This window comes from Onychostruthus taczanowskii, unplaced genomic scaffold, assembly GCF_017590055.1.
Source record: "Onychostruthus taczanowskii isolate IOZ18803 unplaced genomic scaffold, ASM1759005v1 scaffold11, whole genome shotgun sequence".
Taxonomy (NCBI): domain Eukaryota; kingdom Metazoa; phylum Chordata; class Aves; order Passeriformes; family Passeridae; genus Onychostruthus; species Onychostruthus taczanowskii.
This window is the reverse complement of record NW_024497629.1, coordinates 8135147-8150083: the sequence shown is the minus strand read 5'-3', so window position 1 is coordinate 8150083 and position 14937 is coordinate 8135147. Positions and strand designations below refer to the sequence as shown.

Genomic DNA, 14937 nt, shown 5'->3' with positions numbered 1-14937 from the left:
TGCTTCTAGAAGTAATTCAGAAACAGAGACAGCATCCTACAGCAGTTTTCGGCTTCCCTCATCCCCCACAGACATTCTAACATCTTTGTCTATGGCTGACAGAGATCTTGACAAAGGAACCCACATCCTCAGGAACTTTGGTCTCAATCTGACAATGAAGTACCTTGTATCTTCAGAATGGTAGGACAATTTCACAGCATTTTCAAGGTAAAGCAAAGGCTCCTGGACACTGTAAAACTTGAACCAGATATAAAATATTCTTTCCAATTATAATAGCTCTGCAAGGTAGTGGTGTTATCTTCATACATGCAGGCAATGAAATCCTGCCTTTTCACCTTGTCAGAAGATACACAGGACTGCTTTCATTGAGACTTTAATTTCATTTCATAATTTCAGTTAAATTAAAACTCTATCAGAATTTGTTTACAAACTGATATTAAAAATATCAGCTGAGATTACGGTAGCAAAAAGAAATTTTAAAACAGAATAATAATTTTCAGTTTATTTAGTTTGTGCTTATTCCACCATAATTACTTTCCTTTTTTTAAGGAAATACATCTTTGGAATATAAAGAATTAAAAAACCCCACAACTGTTAAATAAAAATATGGCAAGAAATTCAGGGCTAAGTGAATATCCTGGATTACTTGGGAAAGCAAAGCACAACAGAAAGTAGATTTCAAATTCCTCATGGTTTTATAAGTGGAAAACAGTTTTCCCACAGGCAATAACTCGATGTTTCCTAAATTCTCCTTTAGCTTTGGCAACAAGTGATTCTTACATGGAAAGTCAGAAAAATATCTGTCTAAGATCTGAGCAGGTTAATCCCCACAAGAGCCATCTGCATCAGCTTCTTTCTCAAGGAATCACAATTTTTACATTTGAAGAAAAAATTCATGCATAAAGACCATTAAGGTCAGAAGAAGTGTATGCACTTGGCTAAAGATCGTGGAGAAGAAAATAAATTTACATAGGTCTCTTGTAAGAGTATTTCTGCACACATCCTATATGAATATACACAGGGGGAGAGCACACAACCTTGACCTAACCAGAAACAGGAGAGCCACAACAGTATTTGGGCTGTTGGCACTACTCAACAGCAAGCAGAGATCACTACTAATTCTCTACTAAAGCAGAATTTAAATCTGGGGATACAAAGTCCTTCTATCAACAAAAAACAGTTTAACAGCTTCACTGTACATTGAGTAGGTAAGAGCATGACTCTGGTGTTTCAGGCCATTCTAGACATAATTGGGTCCATAAATTATTTGAATTTCTTGTCATTTCTTATTACCCTACATGGAAAATGTGCATATGACTAGCTACATACACCTCATCAAAGGGAGTTCAGACATATAAAAAAAAATTGATTATTGAATATGTTCACTTACTCAAAGACCAGCATTTTCAGAAATAACTCAGGAATAACATGAGATAATTGGTGCTGCTCTTGTTTCACTTGCTACTACAGATGTGGCCTTGGAAACTATCATTCACTCTGAGAACTAGCAAGGTTCATTTTAAGCCTAAATTGCTGATCATTCTGCTGCTTTTGACTTAAATCACAGATTAATAGAAGGATATACAGAATATTCTGAGTTAAAAGGGTATTCTGGTGAATCCTTTTGTGAAACAACAGCAGCACCTCAACCTCTGTGTGAGGCCTCCAGTCCCCTCACTGTAACCACAGCGATGCTTCTGGACAACCTTGGGCCAGGAACTTCCCACCAGGGGCAGGGCAATACCACACCAGCTACAGGGGAGAACCCTGACACAGTGTGAGCTACTGTTATAGATACAAACTTACCATCTCTCACAATTCATATGTGCTTTCAGCATCAGTGACCCTATGATGTTACAGCTTCAAGCACATTTGTTTGCCCCCCACTTCCATTTTAGAGGACAACTGACCCAACAGTGCTAAGAGTTCACACAAGAAAAAAAAATCAAGGCATGATGGCAGTAAAACCAAAACAAATTCCACAATTCAGAAATTTAGTCTGTGTATAAACCCAAGAACAATTCCCGTGTGCCAAGATAGGAGTCCAATTACATGGCAGCCTCTTCTGATAAATCTAGAAAATAAGCTTGAAATCAAAATACAATTAAAAAGTTCTACCTTGGAATAAAATGTGTCTAAGACTTTTTTTCAGTCATGCTTCCTGCATACTCCAAAAAGTCAAAACAGCCATTCCTCTCCCCTGTGACATTCGGCATCCATTTGAGGTAAAACACTGATAAATAGAAATAACTTCAGTGCACGTTCACTTGGTTTTGACTTAATAAAAAAGAATTTGTATCACAAGTATATGGCAATCTCATTAATTCCCATCTGTCTGTAAGACATACTGCACATCTTCCCTCATAAATTTGACAGTGTGATTTCAAAACACAAGTACCATATCACCATATGTACTTTTACCCAACCTATAGCAAACATTATTTCAGCAATATGGCATAAGCAGAACAGTGCATTCTATGTAGAAAATGTAAGCTGGGCTCAGTGCTGTCTCTGATTTTCTGATTCAATGAAGTCCTGCAGCAGAGACATATAAAATAAAGCCAGGAGCTTTTTAAATAAGGAAGAACTTCATATCTTACAAAATTTTTGAAGTCAGATTTTCCACTTTATACCTGTCAAAATTTGCCAAAGATGTTTTCACAGGTAGAGAGGGAACATTTGGGACTTCTGGCACTTGAGAAACACTGGAAGGCACATGTGGGATCAAATACTGGTATTCCTTCTAAAAAAAATGAGAGCACTGAAATAGTTTATTTTGACACTTAAATTGCCTTTCTTCAGAGGCAGCCAACCATTAAAATAGATGAAATGATTCACACCTCATGGTGCTACTGTTTCAGGCTTATAAACTATTCTTCATCACAGTGTCCACATTTAGAGATTTTCTTCATTATCGGAGCAGAAATCATTTCTAAACCAGAGAACTAGCTAGATACCTATGATTAAAAGGAATTGCCAACATAATATTTTTTTCAGGAGATGTAGCTTACATTAGTGTATTTAGTATTTATCTTTTAATACAAGCTTAAAATATTTCTGACAAAGAACACGACGTGCATACAAAACAATGTTCAGGCTGCCTCGTTTGCTGTTACAGTCAGGTTTAACCAGCAGAATTCTGACAACAGAGCTCTGCTGCTGCCCACCCTCACTGTCAATAATGCCACATGTGCAGAGTCAAGACAAATCCTTCAGTTCTGGGAAGATGACAAGAGGGGAATAAGGAGAAAAACTTAAAATACAATAAAAAATAAGCACATATAATTAAACTAATACTAAAAAATTAATTTGAAAGCAATTAAAAAAACAGCTTTATAAAACTTAACAATTTAGTAATAGGATTTTTTTTTAGTGCAGCTATTTTCAGCTTTCCTTATTAGAGCTATAGTTCAGGTGCTTGTAATACCAGCATGGATGCAAGTTTTAAGTTTAACAGAATTATTATTTTGTACTCACAGAGAAGAAAAATTAACACAGAATAATGTTTACATTAATAGCAGCAGCTGCAATACAATAATAAACTGTCAGTACCTCCTTGCCAGATGAGTAATTCAAGCAGTTGTTCTCAGTCACTTTTCATATAAAAGAACATAAAATAAAAGGGGGGAGGAGGTATTTTATAATCCAGGTTTATACACCCTAAAGAGGTCATTAAATTGAACAGGCCAATAAATAAAAACTACAGCTTAATGCCTACGTGGACTAACTTTTACTGTTGGAGGAGGAGGTCCCGAGATGTTCCCTAAAGGAAACAGATCATGCATGCGTGCATACCCCTGGCACTGGCAAGATTTTCATTACTCACTCACTAAACCAACAGCTTCCGACATGGTATTATTCCCTGCTCTTCTCCATTTTCCTAAACTATTTGAAGGAATAATTCTATTCCTAAACTGAGAGACTTCATGGTTATTTTATCACAAGTTTAAAATCCCACAAAAAAACTCCATAATTCAGAAGTCAAGCACAGTTATAAAACTGTGTAAGAAAGGGTGCAACCAACATTAAGTTACCTCGTAAGATCTTTTGTCTGTTTACTGCAGCTTGTTTCCAATGACTTTAGTCGCACATTGTAGAAGCCTATCATAATACAACCTTCCCTATATAGCAGATGGTGCTAAAAGTCATTTGCAAATAAAAATCTACATACTAAACATGCAACAAATGACAAGGCTTGTCTCCCTAATCTTGTACTTAAAATAATCAGCACTAAACAGAGACTAGAACAAATAGTTTCAGAAACCACAAGGAAAACCAGTTTAAGACTATTTTCTGTAAGAAATAGAACATTTTTATACCATAGGCAAGCCAAACGTTTGTATATGCCTAAACCAAAACCTGGGCTATTACTGTTTCTAGAGCATAATCTCTTTGGAAGTATGCACATAAACAGTACTGCGAATTTATCAATTGTACAGTAGCAACAAACACTAGCAGATTTCCAAGTTCAGAGCTCATTCAATAAAAAGGAATTCTCAAAGAACCTGAAGATCCTTCTCTTTATATATTCCATACCAGGGTAAATCTATGCTGTTGACAGAACTATGTTTGATATTTAATCAACAATTAAGCTATAGACTTTGGACAGCTACCTGTAACAGCAGTGACATGGACAAAGAACAATGATGCATTACAGCCTTTAAATAGTAATCAAGACTTTAGTTAAACTTTAAATAGCATTTGGAAGAAAGTGTGGAACTCAGGCATTTTTTCTTCTAGTTATTTATTTATTTGGTGACAGTAACAGTCAATATTATGTATTTTGAGATTAAAAAAAAAAGAGTATTTGCTAAAGTTTAACTTTTCTTCTTTCACAGTTGTTAAAGCCTACTTTCATGCCTGTATGTGACCTCCTCTTCATTTCCTCCTGAAGAAAAGTACAAGAAAATTCTTGTGTTTGGATGAGTCACCCAAACTTTATCTTGCTTTATGTAGGATCCTGTAATTCTGTACTTTAAATACAGACTAATAAAATCAGTACCTATGATTTAGAACAGTCAAAAGGCAACAGAGCAATTACTTGATTACCTGAATCCTCAAGGTTTGGAATTAAACACTTGGGCATAGCTTACTTGTGATCATCTTGTTTAATCACATAAGTCTATTCTAAATATTAAATTATTTTCCAGTACATCTTAAAAATAAAGCTTCATCATCTCCATTTCATATAGCTGGAAATGAAGAAGATTTGTCTGAAACCATAAAGTGACAGCAGTAGATTAGGATTCAGACCGTCCTGCACACCATTTTTTATTCTCTGTACCATCTGAACAACACTATCCTAAAAAAAAAATGAATGATGAAATGACTGTGGAATTAAAGTAACAATGCTGAAAACTAACATCATATTCATTAGTCTCCATCTGGGCACACAAAACACAAAGCATGTGTTTGGTTATTTTTTGCAAAAGATTTGACTTAGGTAAGTCATTCTACATGAAATAAAATTAATGGAAGACAAGCATAATCAAAACCCCACTGTATGTCACACCCAGACTGTTTTTCTTCTCATGGCTATCACCTTCTGCACCCTACAATAAATGAAGCAGAGACTGAACAGGAGGCACGTTTCACATGACAATGAAGAAATCTGTGTCTATCCAACAAGTGCATGATACTTCACAGACAAAAAAGGGCCCCTCTCTCAATAGCTGGAACAGTAGCAGACAAACACAGAGAAAAAGCTAAGTCCATACCACATAAAGCACCTGTTACAGACTGAGACTATCCGCCATAGTGAATTCACAAAATCACAATGTTCCAAATATTCCAACCCATCGGAACATTAGGGGCCCAATCACCGATTTCAGCACACAGTGTTAAAGCTCTGTTAGCAGGTAATGACCACAATGTCGCCAATGAAGGGCGCGGGTGGTGCCTCAGCCGTGCTCAGGCAGCTGCGTGTGGCCGGGCACAGGCGCTCTGGGCAACGCGCGGCTCCTCGGACGCTGCACTGCTGCAGGAGCCCCACGCACGGTAGGCACGGCTGGGCAACTGAGCGCTGCATTCAACCTTGTGTTTACACTGCGAGCAGCTCATTAAAATTAGTTTATTACTAGCCAGGTCTGCCAATATAAACACTGTATTCTTGTTCTTAACCAATGGGATGTACCAAGAAAAAAATGTATTTTAAATAAATTTGTTACCAGATACATTCACTGCTCTACAGTGTAACAGTTTAGAAGAAACCTTGGACGCAATATAGCATTCTTCCCCCCAAAACCCCCCCATTCTTATGGGTTATAAAAATACACAGGGTTAATTTTTTTTTGTATTTTTCATTATGTAAAACTCTACTACCCAATTTTAATCACTTTCATATTTAAAATCCAAAGACAGCTCCTCTGTGACACTGATATAATTCCACTCATATTTTGTAGATCAAACACTGGCAAGAAATCATCAACTGATTGCTGTGGAGACTGGCTACTGAGGTAGCACTTTCCTTTCGTTTTAAATTAGACAGCTTTTGTTATGGATTGCATTACTAGACAAAAGACTAGTAATGGCACTGCTCTGCCATTAGTTAGAACTGAAAATGTAATTTAAAAACTAGATTCTAATGAGCATTTGCACGCATTTCAACTGAAACTGAGACTACTAATATTTGGAAAAGTGAAGAGTTCCTGAATTTTTATTCCTGCACATATAAAGCAGAAGAAAACTCTGCTAATTTGATAGTGTAGGTGTATTTATGTTTGTCTTAAGTTGGTACAAAGACTGAACAATTAAAGGATACTAATGACACACTCTGCAATCTGATCAACAGAGATTAAATACTGGGAGCGAACATGTCTATTGTGAACACACACACACACAAAATCTGCATGCATCTTGTGTGGCAGTAAAAAGACCTGAAGCTCAGCAAAATGTTCTTTTGGCTTTCTCAAACCAGAAGTGAAACACTTTAATCCTAATGTAGAATAAGTCAGAATATAAAAACACATAAAGCTGTCAGAAAAGTAGAACTATCTTTTTCCACCTAACTATACTGCTATATATAAATCCATCAGAGGGGAACAATGAACAAAAGACAATTCAGTTTCCTTAAGGACCATAATTTTTAACTCTGCAGTAGATGTTCTAAAATTACAGATCAAAAATAGAACATTTATAGAAAAAGTTAGAAACTAAGAGAGAAATAACAGCACAGGAAATATAACAAACAAGAAAAGGTTATTTCTTCAAGAACAGAGAATCATCTGGCCTTCACATTACTTAGCGGGCAATGAATTTTAGACCAGATCCTGCTAACTGCTACATTTGCATCTCTCCCCTGTACTTACTGGCTCAAATTAACACAACAGATTGTTCTTGCTGATTCAAAATTGTGTGGCAATAAATTCAGGAAAGTGAAACAACTTTCATATTAATTATGAAATACTCAGAAAGTTCCCAAAGCTAAAATCCTGCAGAAGAATACTTTGTATCAGCCATGGTGACCTGGAGACCCTGAATTAACAGAGCTCAGCCTAGTGATCTGCTCAATTAACACTTGGCGCAAGGTTGGCATCTACTCAGTTGATGAGATCTTTATGGACAGATGCACCTATTGAAAGAATGGGAGTCACAGCTGTATCTCCAATCCACTTTTCATTAAGACTAAAATTGCAGGGTCTTGATGGCAGCGATCCATGTAGATGAACATATATTCACGTTCAAACTAGTGTAAATACACAGTTTACGTGTCAGCTTTATTTAAAAACGAAATAAATGGCAAATTAGTTCCGTTTTGGTTTGTGGGTTTGGGTTCTAAGGCATGTGCATTCTGAGACACTTGAGCACTCTCCTGGTAATCATCGCTCATTTCTCAGTCCACCATGCCTGCATTCCAGCACAGCCCAGCACTGTGCTCACAATTTCACTGCTGCACTAATTAACAGTTCTAAGAGCTCCTTCTTTCAAAAGCTGACACAACCATAGCAGAGCACCAAGAATATACTCATCATTTTACACCTCCAGTGTAATGCCAAACTTCAAGCTTAACACTAAAATCCTGAGGCTTGTACTGAATGAGTGAGTCCAAGGGCAAACACCAGCGCCTTTCTCTGGACAACTGCACTCCAGCAGCTCCAGCCCAGGCAAAGCACTGCAGAAAGAGCATGGTAAGATTTACCAGAGCTGTTCATCACCACCACACTCAAAAGTTGAGTTCAGCATGTGCTGAAGTGATACAATTACACATGGCAAGGAAGCGGAGGTCTGGATTAGTTTTACACAGCCTACAGTGACCTATCTGCTCTTGTTCTAGAGAAGATAACACTTGCCAACGCACCCCCAGATAATGTGTACAAAATACTATCAAAAATAACTCAGTTCATACTGAGTAGATAGAGCTTATATGCAAAATCATAAATGCTCAAATGTATTTGAGCACTGTTAAGCTCTCCTTAAATTTAGCTGTCAACTCAGAACTATTCGGTAGGAATGTATTTATAGAAGGGTTTCTTATGGATCAGCCAAGGTCAAATGCCATTAAGTGCTATCATCCATGTGTACATGTAGTACACATAAAAATGTCACTTCATTAAATTAGTGGGTGACACAAATGGCAGAAAAACAAGTAATAAAAATATGGTAGCTTTACCAAGTAATCTGCATGATCTAAATGCAATACAGAAAACAGGTTTTCATAACCACTGTTACATGCCCAAAAAGAGTAAGACTGTACCATAGAAAGCTGCGACAATATCAAAATTATTTATCTTAGCACAGGCAACCTAACAAGAAGCTTTCAACAAGACACAATGAGAGAATGAGCACTCAGCCAACGCCTCAATGAGGCTGCAACAACCACTTCCCTTTGTGGATGTCTTTGCTGACACCTATCATGGCACCAAGTACACAGTTCTAGCATTCCTCTTTCCATCTCTTTATCAGACCAAAGCCAGAAGAACCCACCAAGTGCTGGCTATGCATCTCATCTATGCTAATGAGAAGAAAGTCCTCCATGTTTTTTTTTTTGGTTTTTTTTTTTTTATTTAGCAGAAAAAAGGTGGTAATAACCATGCCACACATTTTGGTTGGTTGGTTGTTTCCTGGGACATTTTATTTTGCCTTCATAACTGCCTGTGAGAACAAACTAAATGCAGAGTTCTGCATCTCATAATGCCTATGAATTGAGAATGCATAGGTCTTTTTTGAAGACATGCTCTAATCAAACGCAAATAATTACACTCAACACAGGCATTAATAACTGTTAAGGCACACAAGATAGCAAAAATCCCATTAGAATATCTAACAGTCTCTCTTGAGCCCTAAAGGGGGATGGGAGGAACATAATCAATCAATGTATTTGGCTTCATAGATTCTCCTGCTGAAGAAACAGATGGATGTGGTCAGCCATCCTGTGGTCTGGAAGGTACGCCAAGAAAGTCTCTTCATTTAGAGCCACTGAATAAAACATCTCTTGATGACAGTGGAATTGCTATCTAGAGAAAGACAGCTTATTACCTCAGCTTCTCACATCTTTCAAATTTACACCATGTGTTATAGATCAACAGCTACTTTTTTGCTTTTTACGGCTTCCCAAAAATAAAGCATGAACACAAAATACAGAATAGCAGCTGTTTATGACTTTTTACACTGTAAGGAAATGAATTCCATTTTGAATTCCATTCCACATTTTTAGTTTTGGTTATGTTATTTTTGGAGGATGGAATAGTGGCATTCCAGCTAGTCTTTTTAAGATGCTTTCCCTGACTCTCAGTTCATGTTGCCGTATTTCTACTTTTAACTGAAAACACATTTCCACTTTTGATAATTTACACTGCAAGGCAGCTGTTTAGTAAACAAGAATATTTTTCAATATGAATATGCTTTCATATTAAGACTATTTAGCAGCACACCAATGCAAAATTAATGTCAAATTGCATAAAGCAACAATACCAGAGACCAAAAGAAAGTGATTTTACAGGAAATTTGTTCCAAATTTCCTACATAAGAATAATGAATAGTCTATTATTTCATACACAGATATGTAGACTGCACAAGCTAGGAAATTTGATTGATTAGCATTATATTTCACTTGCTGCTAGTTTTTTAAATAATACTTACTGACAGGGTGTAGAGAACAGTGATGACCTTTACTGTAAAAAAAAAGCATTTACAATCCAGCTAACATTCTCCCATGGTTTGTTTTCTCAATGTATTACATGAAGCAGGCTACACTGCTAGCATATAAACAAAAAAAATTCGAGTTCTAAGCAGCCCAGTCTCAATTTTTTAGCTAAGATTTCTCTTCAGAAACATATTTTAGTGTATTCAATCTATGTTCAAGGCATGGGAGGTGAGAGAATAAAAGAATCATGCATATAAAAGTATAAAAGCAGAGTGTGAAAAAGTCTACTGGGGTTAAGTATTAACCTGATGCATTTTTCAGAATGACTGTACTATTTTTAACTGCTCTTTTTTGGCCACAGGTCAAAGTTTTCCAAGCAAAATACCAAAGTGAAAATGTTGGGAGTGAAGCCCAGAGGCAGCTCTCTCTGCTTTGGCCTAGGCAAAAACTTATCTGAATCCAGTCAGATATGTATGTCTCCCACCCCCCTCCATTGACTATGGCTGTCATTATGCCTCTGAACATGTATGAGAAGAGTAACACAGCACCACAGCCTCGGGAAGAACATTTTTCAGATGTTATAGGAAATTCCTATATTCTCCACACAGCACAGGCATACATTCTGTTCAGTCAGTTCCTGTATTTTTGGCCAAACAGAACTGAGTCATTTGAAAGCACAAAAAAAACCACAGTGTAAGTGCCTTGAGCAACTGTTGGAAGGACTGGGATTTATTCCCCCTTTTTCTGCTCCTCATAACTGGGACACATTAGAAATCTTGGGGCAGACTGGAAATATAAGATTTGAAGACCCTAAAGTTCAGTTAAAATACTAATAATGATAATAATGATAACAACAGTGATAACAATAATGATAATAATCTGTTGGCTGCCTTTCTAGAGTTCAGATGGTTAAATGAGAAAATCTAACCCCTTTCACACTTCTTCACAAGGGCACAGATTTCTCACTAAAGTAAATTGTATTTCATACACTCACAGGGAAAAATGCTATTTGAAACAGGACACAGACTAACCAATTTGCCCCAATGAAAAATAAACGTAAAGGGTCAGTGGAGCCCCCATTTACATTTCTCCCTTAGGCGTGTCCCCCTTTCCTGAATTATTTCCACATCACACAGCAACCTCAGCTTCACCAGGGGCCGTTTCACAGGGGGTGAGCGATGGGTGCCCGGCAGCGCACACAAAGGCAGGTACTTTGGGGACGGACACGCTGTGATTCCCAGGCGCGAAAGCGAACGGCGTGAACGATGCTGGGAGGGAAAACAAGGCGCTTTCCTCTCCCTGGATCAGATCTCGTCAGGGACATTTCTCGCTTTCCCCCAAATAAGATGTAGCTAATTGGGGAGCGCTCGCTTTCCTCTCACAGCGCCGTGCCCGTCCCCTCGCTCAACAGTGCTGGGGGCGAGGGCCGCTCCCGCCACCTCCCCGCTGCCGGTGGCCCGGCCGGGGGCGTGGAGACGATCCCTCGTCCTCCCCCAGGAAAGCACTTTCAGGACGCGGGAGCCCTTTCCTTCCTTCCCGTTCCCTCCCGCCCGCCTGAAGCGAGGGCAGCGCTCCCTTTGTTCCCCCGCCGAGCGCTCCCCCCAGGCGCGGCCGCCCCTCACCAGCAGGCTCTCCACGTTGACCGGGGAGCGCGGGTCGCGGATCATGGACTCCAGCTTCCTCTGGCGGCCCTCGAGCATCCCCGCCGCCGGCTCCAGCGCCTCGGCCGCCAGGGGAGCCGCCGACATCTTCCCCGCCGGCTGCTGGCTCATCCTCCGGCCCGCCTAGTGCCGGGCCCGCGGAGGGCACTGCGCGGGGCCGCCCGGCGGGCCTAGCGCGGCGGCGAGCCCGGGAAGGGCGGGGGCGGCGAGGCGGGAGCGGAGGGCAGCGCCGCCGGTGGCCGCCGCCCGGGCATGAAGGGCGAGGGAAAACGGCCGCTGCTCCGCCCGGGCGCGGGGAGAGGGAGGGGAGAGAGCTGGAAGGGAGGGACGGAGCGCTTCCCGCCGTGCCCCCGCCTCTCCCCGCTCAGGGCGTCCCTTGGCGGCCGCCGCCTCACTGCCCGATCCGCCGGGACATCGCTCCGAGGGCGGGGGGAGGCGGGGAGCGAAGGGGGAGCGGCTGCCGCGGTGTCGGGCTCAGAGTGCGGCTCCCTCTGCAGCGCTCGCCGGTTGCTGGGGCGGGAGCCCCGATCCCTGCCGGCCTCGCCTTTCCCTCACCGCTCTCCGCGTTCCGCCCACCCCCGGCCCGGCCCGGCCCGGCCTCCCGCTCCCCGGCCCGCGCAGGCCGCCTCCCCTACCCACAAGGCCTCGCTACGAGCGGCGCATTGTTCGGCGCTCGCTCGGCAGCCGGCTGCAGCCGTGGGCTCGGCGGGGCCGTGCCGGGCCTGGGCAAGGCAGCCGCTCAGAGACGGCTGTGTGCGTTCTGGCGCATGAGACCTCAGCCTGCCCGCATGGCGTCAAGCACACAGCGAAAAATATTTGAGAAGGTGGGAGAGCAGTGTTTCCGATAGAGCACCAGTGCTCACGGCATGAATCAGAGATTCGTGGAATGGTTTTGGTTGGAAAGGCCCTTAAATATATTGTCGAATTCCAAGCCCCCTGCCATGGGCAGTGGCGCCTTTCACTCGGCCTGGTTGCTCAGGGCTCCGTCCAGCCTGGCCCTACCACATCAGGGATGGTGCATCTACAATTTCCCTGGGGAATGTATTCCAGTGCCTCACCACCCTCATGGGAATTTTCCCCCATACCTAATCTAAGCCTACACTCCTTGAATTGAAACCATTCCCCCTTTTTTTGTTGTTACGTGGTCTTGTCAACAGTCTTGCCCTGTCTTTTCTATAAATTCTCTTCAGATGTTGAAAGGCCACAATAAGGTCACCCCAAAGCCTTCTCTTTTCCAGGCTGAACAGTCCAAATTCTCTCATAGGAGAGGTACTCCATCCCTCTCATGTGTGTATATCCTACATGTATGAGAGAGACGATGAAGAACTAGGCAGAGAGGAGCTATGCTGGGGAAGGTGCAGGCCACCCTCATGCCCCCCGAGGAAGATGAACCTCCACACTGTGCTGGAGATGGGTACAGCCACCTTGCCATGCTTGGTGGGCACTTTGAGAGGACAGGATGCTGTTTATCAGACCCAGGCAAGAGAGGCTACAGCAGGGAGGGTGTCACTGATGCCTGAGCTGTGGCCTCAGGGATGGACGTAGGGAATTGGATGGTAGGGATGCTCCATGGAATGGCATGTGAGGTTGTGGACAAACTGTGGTTTCAGCAGCCCTGAGATGTGGCTGCTGGGCAGATGTTCTAGGGCAGAACAACAGAGACTGTGGAAGTGTCATTCACTAAGGTGGAGGGACCTCAGGGAGGAAAGGTTAACATTTTACTGTGTTGACTTTCAGCTGATAGCTGGCTGGCAGTGAGCTGATGTCAGAAAAGTGGCTCAATATTTTAACTTTAAAGGAAGAGGAGAGAGCGTCAGAGAAGTAAATATGTGAGTCACTTGAATGGCTTTGAGCGAGATCACACTCAGTGATATTCTGAGTCAGAGCCCTGGTGCTAAACAACTCCCAGCTTGAGGGAAGGTCTGCTCTGAATATCCACCCAAACTCTATAACTGTATTCTGCTTTTACAGTCCACTGAGTCAAAATCCTCAAGCCTCACAGAAACACGCACACACAAGAACATTTTGAAAAGTCAATATGGGCGTTATCACTCTCGCTTTACAGTGAACCACATTGAGTTTGTGAATTTTCTGAAGGAAATGGTGAAATCTGTTTGGGAGAGGTGCTGGTTATTTATATCTTAGGACTACTTCATCTTCAAACCAGATTAGGATCTGCTTAACTGCAGCACCACCAAAAAAAATCACAGTCTCCTTGAACAGTTTACTTTGCTAGGATATAAAAGAAGTGTGAGAATGAGTTGGGTTGCTACTAGGATTATATGTGGGTACTAACTGGATCATGAAGTTACACAGCCTTGCAAAACAGCAGTTCAAAACTCCAAATTACCTAAAATAAACATGATTTCTTCACTTACAGCCTATTCATTGGATAATTTTTATAAGTGGCACAACAAAAATGTTTTGGCTTTTTAAAAGGATTTAAAATAGGATTGGACAACAGACCAAACATAATGAGTGTGTCTCTAGTGATCAATAAGGAGCTTGTGCTAAGTTCTGTTACTGTGAACAACAATTTTGGGGGTGATTTCAATGAACTCAGAGTTGGGCACCAGGTGATCTGATGATCTAAGCTCTTAGTTTCCTCTTGGCAAGGTGCTTCTTTTTTCTTCAGTTTTTCTTATCTATAAGCTTTGTAAAAACTGATCTTTAGCTTATGTGATTTAATGGCATTGTTCAGGGTCCTATCTAAACAAAGGTAACAAATAAAATCTTAAATAAGCATAACAACCCTTTTTACATAGGAAAAAAAGTGTGATTGTGACTTCAAAAGCAAGTGTGTAGAAATAGTACCTTCTTGAAATTCTTGCCCAATAGATCTATTCTTCCACCCTTCAGGACATATCTGTTCACTAGCTAAACAAGTTTTGCTTTGTTACAGGGACACATTGACAACGGTAGTCAGCTGAATTCCTTTGTACAACACAAATCCTCAACAAAATCATCAGCAGAAGATTTATTGCTGGTTATAAATGACTAAGTAACAAAAATAGTACTCAGAAAGTCAGCTCCTTCTCTCAGTGTTTGCAAAAAACACTGTTTTAACATGCCCTAGAGGAAAAATAACACCACCTTCTGTGGTCTTTTTACAGTTCTACCTTTTCTGCCTTCAGTGGTGTAAATCTCTCAGGTTATCACCTATTCCTACAATGACCATCTAAGGAAGAACTCTTC

At 41.1% G+C, this 14937-nt stretch overlaps 1 protein-coding gene across 4 annotated transcripts in view; it reads right to left on the bottom strand.

Annotated features, from left to right (window-relative positions):
* ROCK2 (Rho associated coiled-coil containing protein kinase 2) overlaps positions 1–12342 on the bottom strand; it is a 103547-nt gene extending 91205 nt beyond the window's left edge. For all 4 annotated transcript variants that reach the window (XM_041420628.1, XM_041420604.1, XM_041420611.1 and 1 more), the window contains exon 1: positions 11704–12342. In XM_041420628.1, coding sequence (XP_041276562.1) covers positions 11704–11853 — 150 coding nt within the window. In that variant the 5' untranslated portion in view covers positions 11854–12342. The remainder of the gene's footprint in view (positions 1–11703) is intronic.
* Between the last annotated feature and the right edge of the window lie 2595 nt (positions 12343–14937).